The following is a 25,000-nucleotide window of genomic DNA, read 5'->3' as shown; positions in this document are numbered from 1 at the left end:
ACCAGGCTTTTACTACACCCCTACCCCCTTCCATGCCCCGCTTCTCACCCCCTACCACTCCTCGCACCCCACATTAACAATAAACACGAAGCGGCTCAAGAACTCAGCTTCATGGGCAAAGGCGAGGGTCGTACGCCCTCCTTCCACTGTTATACGCCAGGAACTTCATACTAAAAAGATGCTGTGATTCTCCTTCTCCCTCTAAATTATTCAGGAAAGCTGTGCTCTTTCACCATGATTTTTTTCTTTTTTCTTAAGGCCGCAAAGATGACAAGGCCGAATTCTCATTATTTCTCCTGGTAACTGTGTAGAAATCTTTTTAATGTCATCCTTAAAAGACCGTGTAGCTTCCGTTATATAGTCTTTTCAGATTTGTAGAGGTGTGGCCCATGTGTTACAGAACATAGCACAGTACACACCTGCAGAAGCTTGAAGCGCACATCGGAGGAGACGATGACGAGGAGGCGATACACGAGCCAGACAGCGGTGATGGTGGTGAGAGAGACCAGCCAGAACCAGATGAAAATGTAGATCTTCTCGTTGATGATGTTAACCGCCAGCACACACATGGTGTCGTGGGTCTCGATGGTTCCCGAAGGCCCGAACTTCCTGCAAACAAGCCAAATAAAGAGGGAGTGTCAGTATAGAGCGGTATCACTTCGTTTGGTGTTTAAGCTTACCATTCAAAGCAAAGTGGAGATGAGGTATTAGCATGAGGAGCCGTGAGTTCCTTTGGGGCATCATCAAGTATACCGTTCAAAGCAAGGTAGGGGTGAAGTGTCAGTATGAGGAGGTATCAATTCATTTGGGACATTATCCAGTACATCTTTCAAAATAAAGTAGGGATAAAGTGTCAGTATGGGGCAGTATCAGTTCTGACAGTTCATTTGAGGCATTATGAGGTATACCGTACACAGCAAGGTAAAGATGAAGTGTCAGTATGAGGTGGTGTCAGTTCATATGGGTCATTATCAAGAACATCTTAACCCCTTGCTCACATAATATGCAAGGAGGAGTCACCCGTGCGTGTCTGTGAATAAGTGTTCTTGTCTTCTACCCGACATAGCAATAAGTGATGAGTTGCTTAAGAATACAAGTAATTTCTCATGTCTGAAAGTAACAAATCATCCCCACCGCCCCGCCTGTCAATCTCTCAATTTCTGACTCTTTTTCTGCACCTGGGAAAGACCTGTTTAATAAATGAAGTAACGAAAACGAATAATTTCTACCATCCTACCAAGAAATATATCCACTTACCTGTTAACTTTTCTTTTTTAACACCTAGTACTTTATTTATTTACTTATTTTTTACACCTAGGTACATCTTTTTTTTTCACACCTCGGCACAGTACATACTATACTGCAGTGCTTTCCCCTCTGCCTTTCCCTGCCTCGGCCTCAGTCTCGCTCCCAGTAACACTCTGTCGCTGTTCTAAATATGGAGTGTGATGTTTGTTCTGCAGAGATGTTTTGACGTAAGAACAGGAAAACGCTTGTGACTGTGCATGTAATAACTGACGATGTTAATTCTTCCTTCACTGCTCTCTCTCTCTCTCTCTCTCTCTCTCTCTCTCTCTCTCTCTCTCTGTGTGTGTGTGTGTGTGTGTGTGTGTGTGTGTGTGTGTGTGTGTGTGTGTGTGTGTGTGTGTGTGTGTGTGTGTGTGTGTGTGGTGGTGGTGGTGGTGGTGGTGGTGGTGGTGGTGGTGGTGGTGGTGGTGGTGGTGATGATGATGATGATGATGATGATGATGATGATGATGATGATGATGATGAGAGAAAAAAAGAAGAAGAAAAGGAAGAGAAGATGATGATAAAGATGTTGATTACGGTGAAGGAGGAAGATAGCAATGCAAACACAATGACAGAGTGTGTGTGGGTGCGTTAAAGAAAAGAAGGAATGAAAGGTAATGTAGGCTAATCCACTAGCGTCGACAAGGGTGACAATGAAGGAGTGTAAGAGGAGGGAAGGGGCAGATTTTAAACAAGTACCTGACAACGATGTGTGAGCGGCAGAGAAGAGCCACCGTCATGACAAACAACTTAGTCCACGTCCCTGAACTGTCTCCACGCCACAACCTCACCCCAACCCCTCAGCATGCAGCATCAACACCTTCGTCACCACGCCAATGAGTCTTGTCAGATATTTTTCCACTGACATTGCTAAGACTGCACAGTTCATTATGGTGGACGTAACATAAAACGACAACACTACCCTACAACTTTCCCCTCTACTGTGCTTACCTTTTTCTTTCAGTATTAACGTTTTTTTGAGTGACATTGTTAAAGACGATACCTGGTATTGTAGAGTGAAACCTTTACGATCTCACGAAACAAACAGAACAACAGCAGTTTATTGGTGGAGAGTAACTTACAGGTCTCTCTTTTCCCATCAGTGTTAACGTCTATGGATTGTCATTGTTAAAGACGACTCCTGTATTGTAGAGTGAAGCCTTTACGATCTCACGGGCAAGCATACAATTACAGATATCAAAAGGTGTGAACTGCTTCCGCTCTTCTGTGTTACTAATGTCTTTCGAAACTATAATCTTGTGCTCTTACTCGATCATTTTGTTAAAAGAATCAGTAGAAGTTTAACTATTAAGACCTCTGACCCCCTGACTCTTATTTGACGTTTTCTTCTTTTTGTAAGGAGAACGTCAGTAGGTCGCTGATTGAGGGAAAACACAAAAATATAGTGAAGATGAATATGACGTTTTTCCACAGCTTCCAGCCATGCCTTTCCCGGTGAGAGCAAGGAAAGAAACACCAATGACTAAGATTATCAAGTTTCATAAAAATACTTCTGCCTATAAAGTTTTGGTATTTGTAATATAACCGTGGCAATCTTATCTGACACGTGTTACTAGTTTTTGTCCTGTGCACGCATAGTGTTTCAAGTTAAAGTTAATGAATTTGAATATTACGTTTCACAGCACCTCCATCGTTCCGTGTTGGTCCATTCCTAAGATTGACAGACTGATTGAAGGCGCTTGAACAATCATAAAAATAAGAAAAACAAATATCAGTAGACATGTTGGCCCTTAGAAGGCTGTTTGTGAAAAAAATTTAATCTAGATTTCAAGATGCAGGAGGAGAAAGTCACTACCCACCCACTGTTTCCTCTAACCAAGGCTTCGAGAAGAAAGGAAAGCCCACGCGACACGGAAAAGTGTGGAATTAAACCAAACCACGTGATGAAGGACAAAGTGTGAAACTATATCAGACGCACCCAGACATTACCCAGAATTTCTACGTGGATGACAGCTTGGTGATACTTAGTGAAACTACCTGCATCACACAGTCTTCAATGTCACCCTCACTAACACTCCACGGTTCACTCGACTTCTACGAAGAGAGAGTCCATTGTCCAGTGTCCTTCAGAGAGAGGGCACGATTAGGGTACACACAAACACACACACACACACACACACACACACACACACACACACACACACACACACACACACAAGAACAAAGACATCCCCGTAAATGTCTCGGTGAAACAGACAACGAAATTATGACTTCCCTGAGCTGTTGGCTGCAAGAAATTCACTGCCGACACTTTCAAAAGAACTCCGTGAAACAAGGCAAGGCTGAAGAGGACAAAATCAAGGGCTTGGCAAGTTGCTGGACGGCAGAAGGCAACCTCATTTCTTCCCCTTCACCCCCAACCCAACCCTGGAACATGCCACTGAACTCCCACTCCTTAACACCCACCACACCCTCCCAACCAGACGATACAAGGCTTCTTCTCCCATCAACTCCCGTGTCGCTGTTCTTCCCCGTGTTCCCTACTTTCCCTCAGAGCCTCGCCACCGTTATCTGAAGGACACGAAGGAACACCTGAGCTCTCCCTTCTCTCCCTGGCTAAAGGGGGAAAACACTCCCTTTCTTGGCCAATCACCTGAGTTCCCCTCCTCTCCCCCTACCCCAATCTGACCCATGCTGCGCTGTGATTGGCTGGCTGGAGTTCGTCAGGGTCAGGTTTGAACTCATGGCTGCTTGGCTGGTTGCTCGCCCTCTCTCTCTCTCTCTCTCTCTCTCTCTCTCTCTCTCTCTCTGGATTATACAAGGATGCAAATGATCACAAAGGAAGAACAACCACCAGCAGACTTATTGATCCTGATGAGACTGATGGTGATTATTTGTAGTAATTCTAATCTAAAGTGAAGGTATAGGATCCACCACCACCACCACCACACCACCACCACCACCACTACTATCATCATCATCATCATCATCATCATCCTTCAAGCTCCATCAAATGTCCTCCAAATAAATTAAGCCACACGCCATTTACGTGAGAGAGAGAGAGAGAGAGAGAGAGAGAGAGAGAGAGAGAGAGAGAGAGAGAGAGAGAGAGAGAGAGAGAGAGAGAGAGAATTTTAAATGTTAAAGACTGAAAATAACAAAAAAATATCCCAAAGTTTTGAATTGTAAAGGAGCAAAAATATGAAAAGAAAACAGTTCTGAGGAAAACCGTTCTGAGAGGATACAAAAACAACGCAATAAATGAGGAAAAAAAGTAAAAGAGGATGAAAGAAAAGAGGAAAGAAAAATAATAAACAAGAAAACAATAAGCAATAAAATATGGAAGGAAACCGAACAAGAAAAAAAAAAACATGAAACGAAAGATGGAAAAAGAGAAATGTAACAAGAAAAGGGAATTATATAATCGAGAGAGAGAGAGAGAGAGAGAGAGAGAGAGAGAGAGAGAGAGAGAGAGAGGCGGATAGTAAAGGGCACAGCAAGACTCAGGGCTCCAGGTATATAAGGGCACCAACCTGTTTTCATACTTTTTTCCCTCTTATTTTTGCCTCAGTGACCTCTCCATGACGCTGCTGGCATCCGCTCTTTCTCTCTCTCTCTCTCTCTCTCTGCGTTTTTTTCTCATAATTTCTACAGTTTGTCAGTTTTTCCTCCTTTTCCTCCACTTTAGCCATATCCCTCCATCTCTCTCTCTCTCTCTCTCTCTCTCTCTCTCTCTCTCTCTCTCTCTCTCTCTCTCTGCGTTTTTTTCTCATAATTTCTACAGTTTGTCAGTTTTTCCTCCTTTTCCTCCACTTTAGCCATATCCCCCATCTCTCTCTCTCTCTCTCTCTCTCTCTCTCTCTCTCTCTCTCTCTCTCTCTCTCTCTCTCTCTAATACCTCCTCTTCTCCACCGCACTTATCTTGATGGGGAGAGAAAAGTAAGAAACAGACAAGGATGATATAGGGAAGGAGGCAGACAGGGGCAGAGAGGATGGGACGCGGGAATGGAGGGGCGGTAAGGGAGGGAAGAAGGGGAGGAGTGGAAAGGGAGAGACTAGGGATGAAAGAGGACACCCACACCCACCCAAGGCACATATGTCTCTCTAGTCCTTTTGCTGGTCCTCCCACCCACCCACCCACCCATCCCACCCACCCACCACCATGTCTCGTCTCTCGTCTCCTTGCCGTCTCCTACACTCCCAGTCTGTCCTCCCGACGTGTGGTGCCCTAAACCGGCCTCACAGAACCTCCACCGCCACCCAAGACAGACAAATAGATGATAGACAGGCTGGCATGGTGATCTTTAAGACATTTTTGAGGCTAGTGTTGTGACATTATTCGTTCTCACACCACTACTATTTTCAAAGGCCACCAATACGATTACCCAGGTTATTGAGGCTATCTCACTACTTGATAACACAGAGAATTTGTTAATTTGTCATTAGAACAGTAAAAGATAACTTTAAAAAACGCGTGCAACTTCCAAGTAGAACCTTTTGAAAAATAGTGGAGATACGACGCAGAGTTTCAGGATCTGTATGTCCTTGAGAGTAGACTGGATCCCTGCCACCTGACACTGACAATAAGAGGTGCTAACTTTAGTGTTCACTCTGTCATGGATGGTGTTTGTGTTCAGGGTTTTGGGTTTGGGAAAGTTATTGATTGGGAGGGTGGATGGGAGGGAGGGGGTGGTGAAAGGACGGTAGCGTTGGGTGGGATGGAGAGAGAGAGAGAGAGAGAGAGAGAGAGAGAGAGAGAGAGAGAGAGAGAGAGAGAGAGAGAGACTAAACTTCAACCCATTTTAATAAACCGCCTCCTCCTTCTCTTACTACCACCACCACCACCACTACTACTACTACTACTACTGCTACTATAGAATTAACTTTAATAGACCTCCCCTATCTCCTATTTCTATTTCACTCTCCTTTGTCCTTCTACTTTGCTAGCCTGTCTCTTCCACTAGTAGTACTCAGTAGGAGAGTTATTCAAAGCAGTCCTGTTAAAACTAAGATATGTTGTTGTCTTTCTTTATATTTCTATACACTACTACTACTACCACCACCACCACCACTAGTACTACTACCACTACTACTACGTCTACTACTAACAACAACAATAACAACAACAAAAACAACAACAACAACAACAACAACAACAAGTTTAAAAAGAAAAAGAGAAGGAATAGAAGAGGAAGAAGAAAAGGAATGGAAACGGAATAAACACAAAAACAACAACAACAACAACAACAATAAACGGGATTATAAAGAAGAGAAGGAATATAAGGGGAAGAAGAAGAGAAGGAATAAAAGACGCAAAAAAGAACAAGAAGAAGAAACGAAGGAAGATGAAGAAAAAGAAAAAAGAACAAGACCAACAACAACAACAACAAAACCACCACCACCACCACCACCAACAACAACAACAACAAGAGGGTGCCGTGGTGCGCTGACCTGAAGGTGCACTTGGTGACTCTGGGGAAGATGCGTGTCATGGGATCGATGCGCTTCTCGGGGTCCATGTCAGGGAAGTTGATGACCTCCGTGCCGTAGGTGAGGAAAGTGCCGCCCAGGAACAGGTCAGTGAAGTAGATGTTGCCCACCACCACCACCAGACACAGCACCTCGCAAAGGAAGAACCTGAAACACAACCATGCAACAACACCTTCAGTAATTGAGTGGTTAAAATGTACATGGAAATAAAAAAAAAAAAAAATGTGTTGAACTATGGCAATGTAACCTATAACCTGTAACCGACAAAATATAATAACCTAAACTGTAACCTATGAAATATATATGATAATCAATCTATAACTTAATAACTTTGAAATAAAATAATCTAAATTGTAACCTACAAAATATAATCAACAATAACCAATGAAATATAATCATGCAAAATACAAACTGTAAATGAAAATATAAAAATGTACCAAAAAATAATGAAATAACCTTGTTCAAATTAAACGAGAGAAACGCGACACCTTCCTTCTCATTGCTGTCGTTGTCTTCCTCCACCTCCTCCTCCTTCTCTTCTTCCCGTTGCTATTGCTACTATAAACCCTCCGCCTACTCTTTTCACTATTACGTACTACAACTCCTCCTATTATTACTGCTACTGCAAGTTCTAATTTTCCTCCCCTCATTACTAATACAACTCTTCCTCTTTCTCCTCCTCCCTCTTCCGTTCATATTGCAATCACAATGCATGCACTTCCTTCTTCATATTTCTACCACAACTCTGAGGTGATTTACTCTGTTAATATGAAATATTTATGGAGCTTTCAATTTTCAGGAATTTTGGTAGATTCGGCCACATTGTTTTTCACACCCAAGACTCGCAGCAAGAAGATACGTGGAGTCATCGCCCACATGTGAGCAAGGAATCATGTCGCTCTGGAGCGCCGTGTTGGTGATTGCCACTGATTGAAGAATTGATGTGAAGAAGTGCCATTGTATCTAGAGTGGTTTTTTTTTTTTTTTTTTTCAATATACAGCAAAGGTAACGAATGGTCGACGATATATAGTACGCAAGCTGCTGTCCCAAACCGTGTGATTAGATCACGGCGCCACGACATGAGGGACACATGAACACTGAATAGTAACCAATACCAAGAATATGCCCTGCCATGCGGGCTGTAACGGCCGCTACGGTGCCTCTCTCAAGCTGAAGAGAAGAGCAATTTATTCTCTCTGGCTGTAATGGCGCCATGCGGGTACCTACTGCTGCGTTCCCACGTCTCAGCCTGGGTCCATTTCTATGCTGACACACAAAGATTCAGTGTTACTTTTGTTTATGTATGCAAGAAAACCAGCCGAAGTTAAAAGACTGATATACGTTTCCATTAAAGACAGAAAACCAGTTAGTTTAGTTTCCAGGATGTGGTGCTAGCCTGCCTCAAGGAGTTGAAGCCGCCGGGACCGAGGCATCACAACTGTCCTCAGCCCAACACGGGAACACTCACCGGCAGTTCATCGACACCCAGCCAGCCCCACCCACCGAGAGAAAAGACACAAGAGTACGATCACGTCCGTCTAAATGAAATGGCCATCAAGACACTGCGGCGGCGTGTTGAAAGAGGCGTAGAGTCACGTCCTCGATCGCGGCACCTCCGTATTGGCATAGCCCCGCTAGAGTCAACACACGGACGGCCACTGACACTTCGGCCAACACCTCCAGTCCGTCATCCATTTCACGGACCACTCCAGGAGGCAAACAGAAACACGATACCTGCCCTATCATGTATCCACGTCCATCAAGCCAACGGTGTTTACTCTTCATTGCACTCGCTGATAGATCGAGATTTTTTGTTTTGTTAAAGTTGCAAGTGACATTCACCCGACCTTCTGTTACAGTCTAAGAGAGAGAGAGAGAGAGAGAGAGAGAGAGAGAGAGAGAGAGAGAGAGAGAGAGAGCTAGAGAGAGAGAGAGCTAAAGAGAGAGAGAGCTAAAGAGAGAGAGAGAGAGAGAGAGAGAGAGAGAGAGAGAGAGAGAGAGAGAGAGAGAGAGAGAGAGAGAGAGAGAGAGAGTTACGAACGACACACGAATGACAAGCGAGCCACACACACACACACACACACACACACACACACACACACACACACAGTTATCCAATTTTTCCCAAGCTAATTCGGGGTTTTATGCAATTCTTCCCTGATTCGCAAATAATCACCTCGACACTTCCGGCGCACGTGGCTTTGAAGCAGAGACGAAAACTGAATAAAAATAAAAGATTCAAGCGACGTCTTTACTCCTTCGTCCTCCCTGACAATCCTACCTCACATATAAACACGCCTTGCACATATTAATCACCTTACGAACTAAAGAAAGTAAAGTAATGATCCCACTTTCATATGAGCGAGTGGGCGTCAGTTGTAACCTTGAATCAGGGTCTGGGCGGCAGTTATTATATTATCTCTCACGAGCTCAAGGTCTGACACATTATTTGTTTACGGTTCTAATGCACATACGCAACCCACACACCGCTGCGCTGCTCTACGGTGGGAGGAAAGGGGACTGATGACTGGAGAAGGGGAGAAAGGAGGAGGGGAAAATAGAGGAGAGAACAGAAGGTAAAGAAACTGAATAGATGAAAGAAGTAAGGAAGGTGGTAAGGGGACTGAAGGTTGAGGAAGTGGAGAAAGGAGGAGAAGAAATGCAATGGGAAAGAGTGGGAAAGACGGAAGAGGAGAAAGGGGAAGGTAAAAGAACTAAGATGAGAGAAGAGAGTTGGTGGTAAAGGAATCGACGTTGAGGAGGTGGAGAAAGGAGAAGAAATAGAATGGGAGAGAGGATGAAAGGTGGAAGAGGAGAATGGGGAAGGTAAAAGAACAGAGAAGATGAGAGAAGAGAGGAGGTGATAAGGGGATTAAAGATTGAGAAAGGGGAGAAAGGAGGAAAAATGGAATGGAAGAGAGGACGATAAATGGAAAGTAATGCAAAGAGAAAGAGGTAAAGAGCAACGGATTCACGAAAGAAAATGGGAAAGTAATGGAACTGAGATGTGAGAAGAGAGGTGATAAGGACAGAAAGAAGAAATGGAATGGGAGAAAAGAGAACAAATGGAAGGTAATGCAAAAAGAAAGAGTGGAAAAGAGGAACGGATTCACGAAAGAAATTAATATGGTGAACCTAATGTGTTGTCTTCTTGCCCTCCACTTATCCAAGCTATCAGACCATCATAATCCAATAACCTCCACATAAGTTTCCCTTCATCCAAAGGTTACTCGCACTCAAGGCCGGTGAAGTGAACCGCGAGGAGGACAAGTAACTACAATACAAGACTTACATCGCTTTCTCTCTCTTTACTCAGTTTTTCTCAACTGCACGGCACGACAGGAAATCAAGAATAAAAACGCTCTCACGGAGGGTGTTAATGCATCAAAAACTACAATATTACCTTTGAAAATTACCCAGGGGAGGAAGAAAATCATATCTATCCATCCTGCGCAACAAGATAACGAGTTTCGCAGGGGAGCAGGGAGGGAACGATACGAAGACAGATCACCATTCACTCTCACCAAGACCAAGTGTAGCGAAACGAGACAATTAACCCTTCAGTACCAGGATGCATTTTCATATTCATTCTGCTTACTATTTGGCGATTTTTATACAGCTTCAGAAACTTATGCGAGGGATTGAAATAGTGAAGACTCTGGCCATTAATCTTCTGACCTCCATAAACCCTTCCTAACATCAATGAAATCGTCTAACCATATCAAAATTCACCATAAAGATTTTTTGTACTTCTTTCTTTGGTTTCGTTAGGTTCCAGTACTGAAAGGGTTAAGAAAGAGAGTGTGTGGCGAGGGAAGAAAAGACAGCCTATATTAAAAGAGACTCAGGAAGAGGAGGTAGTGGCCTGGAACAAGAGGAGAAGAGAGGGCCATGGAGAGTCACGGTAAGGCCTAAAGTGAGAGAAAGAGAGCCTAAGAGAGGACAGTCTTGGAAGGAATCCCTAGAGAGGCAGTGTGTCTTGTTACCGTATCTGATGAGCGAGGGATAAGCGTAGGGTGGGGTAAGGAAGGGTGGGGTAGGGTAAGGAAGGGCAGGTGGGGTAGGAAGGCTAGTTAGGGTGAGGAATGGAAGGTCGGAGGGTCAGGGAGGACAGTGAAGGAGAAAAGTAGAGGAAAGATACTGATAACAGGTATACATTCACATCACATATCCTCAAATTCTCTCTCTCTCTCTCTCTCTCTCTCTCTCTCCGTGCTGTGCCTTTATGACAAGGGCGTGGCCAGAATACACAAAAGTTACGCCACAACATAGAAACAAAACAAAACACACACACACACACACACACACACACACACTCATAGGTTATGACGCACGTGCATACTAACTAACACTTTTACACACACACACACACACTCATAGGTTATGACGCACGTGCATACTAACTAACACTTTTACACACACACACACACACACACACACACACACACACACACGTTATGACGTACGTGCATACTAACTAACACTTTCACACACACACACACACACACACACACACACACACACACACACACACACACACACACACTATAAAATTACTACAGTTACCCACAAAGAGAAAATAAATAAGAATAACAAAGTTTCCCAAGACATCAACAATTTATCACGACTAAAACTTTCATACATCACTTTGTTACCACCACGATGATGATGATAGTGATGAATGAGGAGGGGAGAAAGAGAGAGAGAGAGAGAGAGAGAGAGAGAGAGAGAGAGAGAGAGAGAGAGAGAGAGAGAGAGAGAGAGAGAGAGAGAGAGAGGGGAGGGGAGGAAGGCTATACTACCAACCACACTTCCGCCACACACCGTCATCCAAGCGGCCAGGTAAGTATGGGGGAGAGGGATAGGGGGGGAGGTCACCGTAATTGTTATGTAAATCCACGAGCGAGTGACAAGTGAGCAGAGTTTCAAGGTCACGAATCAGGCGGAGCGTTCGTGTTCCGGGCAAGTGACGGGCAGGACAGGATGGGAAGAACGATGAGCAAGAGAACAGGTGAGGGGACTGGGCGGGGCTACAGGACGGAGGAGAGAGGACAGAGGATCGCGAGGGAACGGGACAGGTAGAGGAAGGGAGTGGTCGGAGGGCAGAGAAAGGTAGAACAGAGGGAAAGGTGGGTGGAGGACTGTGGGTCGGTGTGGCGTAGGAATGGGCGTGACGGGGCGTGATGGGGCGGGTCACACACGTCAAGTACCCGGGCATAAACATCCACTCACTTTCCCTAACCCATGAACAACACACTGGTTAACACAGATAAGCCTTCTAGAGGGAAAAGTGTACCGTGTGCTATTGATGGTTCCTTGTTGCTACCTAGACACACACACACACACACACACACACACACACTAGAGCTGCGTCTGGATAACCTTTATCTCTCCTATACAGAAAACAATCACTTATCACTCTATCTTGGGAATTTCAACGCTCAGGAAGTGCTAATACAAACAGAATCGAGCGTTCGTTTCTCTAGCCTCTCACATTTGTCTTGCTGCTTCGCCTCGACGCATGACTGACACCGTACAGGGACTCGTGCTAGGCGGGGCTTCTTTGTTCTGGTGGGCGAATGAATTGGCAGAGGGACGTGGTATCGATTCACCTACACACATTCCCAGCAACATTCAAATAACTTAAACATCTCCCATCCCAGGCGAGGCGAGGCAAAGCCGTGAGGTGCTGCACTACACGGGCTGATGCTTGGACCGGACTCAAGGTCTCTCGAATTTCCGCTTCGTAATTTAATCTCTTGTTCCTTTCCCGTAACGAAGAGCAGTGACGCGATAACACCTCTCCCACTCCCTTCCTCCCCTCCTCCTCCTCCACCTGACAGCCACACACCAATCACTGCGAGTCGATTGCAGGATGAGACTTCCATCTATTTCAACTAATCTACATCCTGTCTATTCCATGCCACCCGAGCCAAACAACTTATCTCTCCATTTAACTCTCCTTTTATCCTGCCTTCTTTTACCATCATTACATTGGCATTGTGTTACTCCAATTTGCCATCTATTACCTGACTGAAGCTGACAGGCGCTAATTTCTACGACACATCCACTTATCCTTCAATTGTAGTAAGAATCTACTCAAATTTATTCAGTACACCATACATTTTATAGTACTGCTAGATCACCGGACCTCTGCTGCATCTGCCTTATGTTTTACTGCAGAGATAGAGAATACATGACCCCTCGCACCCCGCCGTACATGTCAGGTGTCAACTTTAGTCTTACTCAGGACGCGCACGTCTTAGCCGTGCAGTGGAGTTGGTCTGCTACTTACTGTGACTTACGTTCATGTTTATGCAGCTACCAGTTATCATTTAAGTGGCGCATATCATTTTCATTATAGCTACTCTTAGATTTTTAGCTTGTTTGTCGAGTGTATATATATATATATATATATATATATATATATATATATATATATATATATATATATATATATATATATATATATATATTAGTTATATGTTAATTTGAATATATTTACAGTGTTCGCCTTCGCTATACATCTTCAGGTGAACATGAAGTTGTTGTTGTTGTTGTTGTTGTTGCTGATCACCACCTTCAAGCCTTCTGTATCCATAATTCTCAGCATCTCACATAGTATGCACACAAGTCATAACCAATGCCTTTTAGAGTTAACAATATTTCAGGTCAGGTCTCTCTCTTGCGCACGATCATTAAATAAAGGGGCAAGTGCACGAGACGTGGATGAAATCACTCGACTTCGTTATTCAAACTGCGCACACCTTTCGAAACAAGTTCTTCCCAGAGTACAAAGTGGACTGGTCTCAGCGCGCCACAACTCAACTTTCGAGTCTACATAGATGTTGCGTCCTTGTGAAAAAATTCGACTGTCTATTCTATTGTGACGCCTGATACCACAACTTTCTCCTCTCACCTCACCCGCTTATCACTCCTATTGCAACTTGCCGCCATAGCTCATTTGCACTCTAAACAACCACACAACCATTAACGATATCACTTACTTGACTGCAAAAACTTAACATGATTTCTACGGCTGGTTAATACACATCTGGCCCAATGAGAGAGTCTATGCGAGTTGTCAGTTGTACACCTCCAGGTAAGAAGATACTAATGATGGTGCTGCTGCTGCTACTGCCATGACGACACAAACTGAATATGAGAGAGAGAGAGAGAGAGAGAGAGAGAGAGAGAGAGAGAGAGAGAGAGAGAGAGAGAGAGAGAGAGAGAGAGAGAGAGAGAGAGAGAGAGAGAGTACAGCGGAAATCATTCTCGACAGGTTTGTTTTTTTGGTCTGTATGTGTGTGTGTGTGTGTGTGTGTGTGTGTGTGTGTGTGTGTGTGTGTGTGTGTGTGTGTGTGTGTGTGTGTGTGTGTGTGTGTGTGAAAGCCATGATCCTAGTAGACTAAACTCACGAAACTCCATCACCCATCAACTTGCTAAATCCAAAGACGAAGAAGTACACTACTGCCTCTCTCAGTCGACAATCCATAGAATTGCATATTCACTGGACTAACTTAACCTTGGATCTCGTTCACCCTGCACACACATGGCGGCTTTATAAACAGCAAAACAAGAGTCCTGCTCTGGCGTTCCCTCTGGGCATAGCAAGACGAATAGACGATCGACTTGCTGGCCAATACAATCAGTTACCACGCCAAGGACTCTCGCTCCCCCTCTCCCTCTTGCTTTATCATATAACCAAATGGCTGTCTTAAACGCCTCACCTCGTACCCAGACCGACCACTAGTGTGAAAAAAGTACAACCTCGCCACACGTCAGATGAAGTCAACGATCTGATGCGGAGAGCTGGAAAGAGGAACGAGGAAGACTATCTGGAAGAGAAGTAGAAAGGAGGAGGAGGAGGAGGAGGAGGAGGAGGACAGCAGTGGTGGTCTGTGTCTTTTTTTTATCTCTCTTTTGACAACGTGAGATGAGAAGGACTTTCCCCTCTCAAGTTACATTGAGAGAGAGAGAGAGAGAGAGAGAGAGAGTGAGTTTTACCACCCTAAACATCTCGATAATAATCACACCTGACGCTCTTCACCACTATATTAAGCCCCACGTGGCATCACATCATCCGCTGCACCTTGACCATAACCATCTCCAGTTTTTTTTAAGGTTCCTTCTTCCCTTTTGGTATGAAAATTGCTCGATTAACCTTACGTGGAGTGAGTTTTAAGTGTCGCCTTGCTGCTCACACTGACAGCTTGAAGGAGGTTCCCGCGGCGCACCACCACGACTTATAAAACATTGGGAGTGTTTATTTACTCTTTTAAAAGCAAGAACACGATCGCTGTGGGTGGGTGACGTGATTCATTAGAGATGAGTGTTTCATGGCGTGCAGCAGAGCAGTGTTTGGTTATATGTTAGTTTTCCTGATAAACCTCTTCGTCTTTAAGATGTGGATAGCAAGGAAGGAAAAAATAATAAAATATCTCACCATGTCCCACTCCCCAACCTGTTTTTTTTCGTTCGCGGCGCGCGCGCGCACGCGCTCGTGTGTGTGTGTGTGTGTGTTCGTCTTTTTCTGAAGTTTTGCTTAATTTTGGATGTGGCATGGTGTTGCAGGTTTTTTATTTTTTTTCTTATTTTTACGTTATGGACTATAGTGCCTATAGGCATACTTGAAGAGTATATGTGAGAAGCGCTGTTAAGCTTCTGCCCATTAGTGACGCAGGCAATTTTATTCAAAGTGTACCCATATTAGGGCCCATATCACCAACCAAGCGTATCTTTGGTGTAACCACCTAGAACCTGGGTATCATGGTGACATGAAGTTAACTTTAAACCACTCGACAAATGGCATAGTTTCAAAGAGGTATGAGGTGGGATTCGAACCTACGCAAGGACGTCTGTCTGATCCCACGCTCACCACCTTATCCACTACGTCACCACTTCCCTACAAATGTCCTTGATAATTCTATTCTGGATTATTATCTGCTAACAATGGCTAACACATTTATTTAGCCAAATTACGCATGGCTTCAAGTCCAAATAATCATTAATACTGTGCTCTCGTTAGGAGAGGTAGCGCTTTTTCGAAACCCAATTCGACGTTATATCAAGTAATTTTAGTCAATTGCCAGGTTCCGACCACCTGAATGCAGTGTTAAGTGTCTCAGAGAGGTGTGCAAGTTGTCACTGGCATGTGTCCTACGTGCTAAAAGGAATGTTTTTCTCTCCATATTACCACATACATCCATGCATGGCTTTCCTGAGTACCATCCTTGTTTGGCAGGGAGAAAATGCATAAGCAACCTCTGGGAAGATACCTCGTCCTTCAGTCCTTTGCCATGCTGCCTCTCCCTGCTGTCACCGCCATCCACGGCACCGTGCCTATGCGTTGTTTGATTTTTATATATATACATTGCAGTGATTTTGATATTTCTTGAAGGGAGTTGCCAGTACACAAGAACTACCATCGCCGAGCCTGCTGTTGTCTGGATTTGATAGCCACTCTCTGATGCTCCTGCCGCGCTCCGTCACCGTCAGCCGGACCCAACGCTGGTAATCTGGATGTCTCAGTCTGACAGGCCACAAGATGGGTCTCTCATATGATATAAGCAGTTAGTCAAGGCCGCTGTGTTTCAATATTCTCATTATAACGTGACTGATCACCGATACTGGTTGAGTTCCAGGCTGTACCGCCTCAGCCCACAACCACATCTCACCGGCACGACCCTCGCTCCTCGATCCGCTCACTCACTCATTGGTTGGTTCTAAGGTTGAAATCTGATCGGGTCACATCTCAGGCGCCGGACGTGGCCTCCTCTAAGTCTCTCTTTGGTTTGTTGTTTTATAACCACATGTTCACCGCCTGCTCCTCTGTGTGTTATAGTCACCGTCATACGTAACACACACACACACACACACCCGGTAGCTCAGTGGTTAGAGCGCTGGTTTCACAAGCCAGAGGACCGGGGTTCGATTCCCCGGCCGGGTGGAGATATTTGGGTGTGTCTCCTTTCACGTGTAGCCCCTGTTCACCTAGCAGTGAGTAGGTACAGGATGTAAATCGAGGAGTTGTGACCTTGTTGTCCTGGTGTGTGGTGTGTGGCTGGTCTCAGGCCTATCCGAAGATCGGAAACAATGAGCTCTGAGCTCGTTCCGTAGGGTAACGTCTGGCTGTCTCGTCAGAGACTGCAGCAGATCAAACAGTGAAACACACACACACACACACACACACACACACACTGCTGTCACCGCCATGAACCTTGCACGCTAGTAGCAGACTCCGACAACTTGTGGTAAACTGGATTCGAATATCAAAGAGGAATAAATAACCACAAACATCTACTTGTTTCCTTCCAGTGGGGACAAAGGTACTTGAGATGTCTGAACACCACAACGAGCCATCCATGATACCCGTCTCTGCATGTTGCCCATTTTCTACTACCTTGAACCCTGCCACACTGAAAGAGCCGCAAACCTGCTATTAGTACGGAAGAAAGGAACACTCGCGAGTACAATGGCGGCAGCTGTTGGGAAGTTGTAGGAGTGGAGGAAGTTGAGGAACCAGTGTCCCATCAACGGGGGGTGGGGTTAACTAATACGGCTTCTACTCTGTCCTCTCCTCGCGTATATGAATGAATATCCACTTGCAGTGTACCGAGCGGGAAGAGGAGAGGAGCCGTGCTACTGGTGTGTGAGGCTTTGCTGGTAACATCACCACATATTCGGCACCTGCGTCTCGTGTACATTGCTAGAAAGAAAAGAATGAAAAAAAAAATCCAAAGATAACCTGAGATGCCAACGAGAAGGGCAACTTTACTCAACACTTTCCTTCCCATCATTACAGTGTTGTCACGGGCTTAACAGTGCAAGTGGAATCGATAGATGAAATACTTATATTCTGACTTAATGAGAACATGAACACTGAACACTTATTCAATATAGTAACTCTTGGCGGTTTGTTTTATGTAGTAACTTGACAAGTTTAAAGGAGAAATATACAACAGCAGGTCCTGAAAAAACAATAATAATAATAATGTTAAAGTACTCCATCATTCTGTTTGTTTCCAGTGGCATCTCATATTTATGCTATCTTGTATGGTACGCCAGAACATTTAATCAAACTTGAGGGTACGCCATAGTAGTCAGAGGAGACGCGCGCACACACACACACACACACCCTCCGTTCTGGGTCATCCTCTGCTCGATGCCACTGTGACCTTTCTTCCCTTTCCCAGTGTGTTACGCCACGCAGGGTGCAAGGCTTTGCCACGCTAATTTCCAAGCTGCTGCCTTATACACACACACCAAAGCTTCGGTTCACGGGCTCGGGCAACAAGGACAAAGGTCACCGTGGCTTCAAGAATAACGTACGACAACAATTGAAGTGATTCTACGTACAACCTTTATTCGGCAGTCTGAAAGAAAACCATCAGGAAAAGTAACGATAACAAATGGTAAAGGAATAAATGCCCAAGGAAGAAACTGTCACTGGAAACTGTCAGAGAAAAATATTAGTAATGTGTTTTTGACTAGATCAGGCCACACTAAGTTACATTTCTTCCGATTTTTATTTGCAATAATTTTACTCACTGACGCCTGAGTAGAATGCTATAATGACCTCGGAATTCATTAGGACAAGTCTGTAGCATCTTGGTGATTATGTTATGGCTTCATCATACCATATTCAGAATTTCGGCATATCCCGAAATTCTGAATATGGTATGATGAAATTCTGAATATGGTATGATGAAGCCATAGCATGATCACCTAGATGCTACAGACTTGTCCTAATGAATTCGAGAAATCTCAGGAGGAGTGCTAGCGCCTTGGCTCTTCCATGTCATTCAAATAACTATTAGCATATGATTTATGATCTTCCATCTTTACAGTTAACAAACATAACCTGCGCTGCGTTTGCCTACACTTGTGGGGAGACGATTGGAGTCGCAAGGAAACTTTGATCTCATTGCCCCGATGTCGTGGTCCCGTGAGTGATACATTGATTAATGGATAAAGAGCGAGAGGCGGCAGGAGATGGAACCATAGTTAAATGCTAAACTTTCACTCAGACACGAAATATTGATATTTTTGTTACGATATTTCGAAAACCAAGTTTGGAGTTGCGGTGCACCACGAAGCTGCGGTCACGCTGCTGATTGGTATCGCTGGGCCCTGCGGTGTGACACCAATTCAGCACACTTCTCCAGACACGCCAGGTTTAGGCAGCCCTCCATTTGGATTATTACTTTCTTCAGTGTTAACTTTAAACAGGAGGTCCAGATAAGAAAGAATATATATATATATATATATATATATATATATATATATATATATATATATATATATATATATATATATATGTGTGTGTGTGTGTGTGTGTGTGTGTGTGTGTGTGTGTGTGTGTGTGTGTGAAGAAAATGTAATATTGAGTAAGTACGTCAGCAAATTATTACACAACCCTTGTACAGGTCCTTGGGAAACATAAGCATCGCTCATCTGGAGAATGCAAAGCACCGCGGCACATCACCCATCTTCACTGCCGCATCGCTGCCACCCCCCAATCCTTCCCCCACAAGCAACGGCACGTTGTGATGAGTAGAGACCGATGGGACGGTGCCAATCAGCAGAATAAGTTCCTACGCCACAGCCACATAACTGAATTAAACCGAAGGCCAGGTTACTTATAGAAAGTGTGTTATGTGAGCCACAACAACAGATTTCTTGTTTTTTGTAGCACTCTAGATTACAACAATCATCTCGCGTGCCTCTAACCCCGCTCCTAGTTTCTCCATACCTGCGCGCTACTCAAGGAAAGGGCAAGTCGTGGCAAGGATCGAGACGCTTCGCAAGCTAGGTTCGAAGCATCCACAATCAAAATCTTCTCCACACGGTGAAGCAAGATTCCCTGGAATACTTTCACAGCCGCCTGTTATCAAAGCTGCATGTAGGCAAGGCACGGCTTGGACTCGCTGCGGGACACTCACCTTATGGCCCAGTTCATATGCATGTGCAGGTGTTTGATCATGTACTGGGCGAGCACTTTGTGCCTTTTGTGCCTGCTGCTCTCGTCCATTGTCATCTTGTCAAGGCCAGCCAAGATGGTGACGAACAGCCCACCTTCCATGTTCTTCCAGAGGTACCGCGGTACATAGAACATGATGGCCTGCAGCACCAGGACGAAGGAACCCACTGGTAGTAAGCGTGGTACACTATTTCGTCTTCAGGCTCCACAAAGCCCACGCCAGGGTGAGGCACGCCGTCGCCCAGCGGCTTGTCCCAGTGCTTGGGTACGCTGAAGGTGGACATGATGAAGCAGAAGGTGTTGAGGATCTTGCCGGGGATCGCTTTGGACATGCATTCTATTGGCGCCCCGATGAATTCCTTTGCTGTCACAAGAGCTCCGGATATAATGAATATTACAAAAGTCACCCGATAGTGAAGGTGAAACACTGCATTATCCACCTGAGCCTTATGTTTCTTTAGCACTTTCGCGGCTGCCAAATATTTCATCATTTTGGCGGCTTATTCTTGTGTTGCGTCCCCCGAGATAACAAAAAGACACCAACTTGTGTCCAAAACCCGGGACTCCTCACGCACCACAACACTTGCACCTTCAGCCTACCTTCCAACACACAAACAACCTGGTGCGTTTCAATAATAAAAAAAATTACCCCACACCACCAACACACTTCCTCTCACTGCCACAGCCCACCAACCACTGACCGCCGACAGCCCGATGCACACACACACACACACACAGACAGCAGCGGGCCACCCACCCAACCCGCAAGTTCCAACTAGTGTATTAAATCTAACCTTTATCTATACCATCTGTCCGTCGCCTTTCTTACTATACCGACTATATGGAGCTAGTTTAACGTAAGTACATTTATAGATTCTCCGTCTTATAGTTGCGAGGAACAATGAGGAAAAACAATGAGCGGACCGAGGTCACGTACTTAGACAGAGGTTAGGTGATGCCGCCCACGATTTTAGCTGGGATTTAAAGACCCTGAGTTACGTATGCTGCCGGAGCTTGACCTAGACACCACGGGAGCGGCTGCATATAGCGGGTGTATGCTGCTAACGTAAATACGAAGTAGGCCTATTGATTCGGGTAAGCCGGGCGTGACGGGGGAAGTTTGGTGGGTGGGGAGGTGTTCGGGTAGGCTTGTCGACTCGCTGGACTGGACGGACACAAATACCTCTACTTTAGGCCTAAATTTTTATCGCTTTCTTCTTCTCCGGTTCGCCACAGGGATAGAAACAAGCAACCATGGATGTACTGGATATGAATGAGCGTCATAGTGAACACGCCTCGACGCTAATCTTGGCGACATCAACGGAATGCGAGAGTATAGTGAATAGCAACGAGAGACAATACAGCAGGAGACACCACGCGGCCCACAACAATGCTCCGGGGCGTAGGGGAGTGGAGGCAGACTATAGGGAGAAAGCGAGAGGGGGTGAGGGTAAGGGTGAGGGAGAACACGGTGGGTGCAGGCTGGCGGGTGGGACAAGGCTGATAGGAAGGACGAAGGGACTGGAGGGAAGAGGAAAATCAAGACAGCTACTGACGCCGATTTGTTGTGCGTAAGGACAAGAAAAAAGAAAAAAAAAACACCTTCGCATCCTGGCAACGAGTCTTGACGCTGCACACTCACCTCGCAACAGGAAGTCTTCTCCCCTTCCGCCATTAGAGATGAACCATTGTATTAAAACCAATTGGCAGCGTCTGTGGTTTGTGTCTGGTTTAATAATTGACGTTTTTCCAGCACTGCAGTACAGACCCTTTGCTGGTTCATGGGCGTCTTCCTCCTACTCAGGCATCTGAATTACACTCAAATTTTGTGCAATTAGGTGTTGTAGTAATTGACATTTGGTATTTATATATTCTTTTACAGTAACTGCACATAACTGAGGGTTTAAAATTCGCAAATATGTAAAAAAAGAATATGCAGCTGTTACTTAGAAAAAAAAAGTTCGTTTGAAAATCTGAAATGAGCGGAAGACACGACGTGCATGCAGCTGTCAGTCACTTCAGCGCATAAGGGAGAACAAAGAGAAGAGAAAAAGACGCACTCTATCGATTGAGATAAGTTATTAATCCCAGTGAAACTATCGATCACGGACGCCCTTCGTCACCGCGACAGTCGATGCAACGCAGACCTGAACGCCTCGTGCACTCATTACCCTTGATATCATGTTTCAAAACGCCTCGTGGTCTCATATTGATTATTTGCAAAGGCTATAGATATAGTAATTTGAGTTCTTCTGGATCTTTTTATTTTCATGAACAGAAGTACAGTACATAACATTAAAAAACGCCCTAGGAAACCCCAAACAACTTATAGACTCCGAAACATTTGGTGTATTCAAGACGCCAGAATGTGTGAGGCTGCTGGCCCAGGAGAACATGTGCCTGGTGGTGCGTGTATTGCTACTGTCTGCCAGCAACGGTCGTGATAATGACGTCCCTCACTTCCTCTCTCCCGCCACCCGCCCTCAGCCAGCAGGACTCTCAGGGACCAGCAGGCGTCCCGTCCTTGCCTTGTCTGGGAGATTTAAATGCCCAGCGTAAGATAGGGAGCGGTCCAGGGAGAGGTTCAAGTTAAGATGCTCCCTCTACTGTTAAGCAGCTGTGGTCAAGACGCTCGGCCAAGTCAGCTGAGTACTTCGTCTTTTTATTTATTAATTTTCATGTAAGTGGGGAAAACTGGCCAAGGGCTTTAACACTCCTAAAAGTGAATCCATACTCTATTTTCTTTATTTTTAGCATTTTATGCATTGCTTTCTTTGACCAAGATCGGAGCTAACTATGACTCCTAAATCTTTTTCATGACACACACACACACACACACACACACACACACACACGGTAGCTCAGTGGTTAGAGCGCTGGCTTCACAAGCCAGAGGACCGGGGTTCGATTCCTCGGCCGTGTGGAGATATTTGGGTGTGTCTCCTTTTACGTGTAGCCCCTGTTCACCTAGCAGTGAGTAGGTACGGGATGTAAATCGAGGAGTTGTGACCTTGTTGTCTCGGTGTGTGGTGTGTGCCTGGTCTCAGGCCTATCCGAAGATCGGAAATAATGAGCTCTGAGCTCGTTCCGTAGGGTAACGTCTGGCTGTCTCGTCAAAGACTGCAGCAGATCAAACAGTGAAACACACACACACACACACACACACACACACACACACAAGATAGGAGAGGAAGAGGAGACCTAATAACATTGTATAAAATAGTTAATGGCATTGAAAAGATAAACAAAGAAGACCTGGTGCTGGTGACAGAAGTTGGAAGGACAAGAGGACATGCAAAGAAGATTAGAAAGAGGCAGTCTGTGAAGGATATTGGAAAATACAGTTTTCCACATAGAACGGTGGAAAAATAGAATGCATTGAGTGAAGTTGTTACAGCACATAATGTCCATAACTTTAAAGAAAAATTAGATAAGTGGAGATATGGAGACAGGACACTGCGAGCCCCGCACGAACTCTATACAATACAAATAGGTAAATACAGTATGAGCTCTGAGCTCTTTCTGTATAGAGGAAAGGCTGGTTGGGTGACCAGCAGATGACCGTGGTGAATAACACACAGATAAGGACAACAAATACAACGACATGTCCTGCATGGTGATTATATAATTCCTGGTCTGGTAATCTACTATGTATAAATTTACAAATAATCTCTTATGATACTTGCCCTAATCGCCTTATTCCTATTCTGACAACGCTCTTCCCAAACCCCCTCTCCAACCCCAATCCCATCCACAACCACTCCTACCATTGGCGCTTATCGTGATCGCCGAAAGAAGTCCTGTTATGCGACTTTTTATATTTTTCAATCTCATCTCATGAATTGATGAAGGAAATTAATCGGATACAGTCAACCGGTAATGAGGTCAGAGAGAGAGAGAGAGAGAGAGAGAGAGAGAGAGAGAGAGAGAGAGAGAGAGAGAGAGAGACATAAACAAACAGCCTAGAAATCGAAATACTATACTGAGATGGCAATTATAGCTGTGGGGAAACTGCGACTCTCTCAGTGAACTGTTTCAATAGACAATGGCCCTGTCCGAAACTTCCGACTTCTGACCCACGACTTGGCACTCCTCGCACTCCCCGAACTGATTGGCACTAGTCTAAAAAGTGAGCACCAATACACATATACTGTCAAATCACCACCAACAATACTCGGGACACTGCCTGGAGGTCTGAGCGGCAGGTGGCAGGGATAGCGAAGGGCTCCAGGCCACAAATATGCCAGTTAGTCGGTCCCTGACGGCCGCTGCTTTCACTTGTCTATGGCTCAGGGAAATTTCTGCCGCACCAGCAAGAGCAACGCTTTGGTCTGCTGCCTTCCTCAACCACGGCGGTGAAACAGGACCAAAACCTACCACGTTCTCATATTTTCGGTATCTCATCTTTTTTAACAAGCTTTAGTGGGAGTTGTTGGAGTTTTCAAAAGTATCATAGTGATTTTCAATATGATTTAGAAAGGTTTTGTGCTATCATTGTGGAAAATAACATGAGAACCTTATTAATTGTCTCTATTGCATTTAAAATCCTAATGAAATGACAGAGCGCTTCAAAATGCATAAGTGCTTATTGCAGTTTGAGATATATAAAGATAACTAAATGCTGAGCTACTAAATGAGAAGAAATCTTAGGAGGGACTGCTTATTCCTATAGGGTAATAACACAAACCAATGAGACTTAAAAACTAATACAATGAACCACACCGTGAGTTGCTGAATTAACTGTTTGAGTATAAATGGTACTGTAACACTTGTTGCTTCATTCAAGTGGACGATTTAACCAAACGATAATAAAAATACGGGAATTAAATTACTCGAATTACACGAAAGACCTGAAAGAAAAAAAAAACGTGAAAAAACAACAACTATCAGCAGCAGTAGCGGCAGCGACGGCAGCAGCAGCAGTAGCCTAAACTACCACCCAAACCACCGCCACCACCAACTACTACAACTACTATTACTACTACTGCTGCTGCTGCTGCTGCTACTACTACTACTACTACTACTACTACTACTACTACTACTACTACTACTCTCTCACGAGACAACAATGATTCTCTTACAGACTAGACAAACTCCTCCTGCCTTCAGTCTCCGTTACATCTCTCCCTTGGCTAATGAGTTCCCCTGGCGGCGAGGGAAAGGTTAGGACACTCACCTTGCAGAAACTAACACGGACCAGCTGCATGGCTTGGCGGTGTACAAAGGCCACATCACCTTTCCAACACGAGTCTGTCTGTGGGGAGAGGAGGAGGAGG

At 44.8% G+C, this 25,000-nt stretch overlaps 1 protein-coding gene across 1 annotated transcript in view; it reads right to left on the bottom strand.

The window, feature by feature from the left end:
* LOC123517695 (innexin inx2-like) overlaps positions 1–20,446 on the bottom strand; it is a 44,664-nt gene extending 24,218 nt beyond the window's left edge. The window contains 4 exon segments of the mRNA XM_045278051.1: positions 420–609; positions 6,703–6,888; positions 19,687–19,882; positions 19,885–20,446. Of these exon segments, the coding sequence (XP_045133986.1) occupies positions 420–609; positions 6,703–6,888; positions 19,687–19,882; positions 19,885–20,215 (903 nt within the window). The 5' untranslated portion in view covers positions 20,216–20,446.
* Positions 20,447–25,000: the final 4,554 nt, after the last annotated feature.

The sequence above is a fragment of the Portunus trituberculatus genome, chromosome 42 (assembly GCF_017591435.1).
Source record: "Portunus trituberculatus isolate SZX2019 chromosome 42, ASM1759143v1, whole genome shotgun sequence".
NCBI classification, from domain to species: Eukaryota; Metazoa; Arthropoda; class Malacostraca; order Decapoda; family Portunidae; genus Portunus; species Portunus trituberculatus.
Note: the sequence above shows the minus strand (reverse complement) of the source record. Positions and strands in the feature narration are given on the sequence as shown.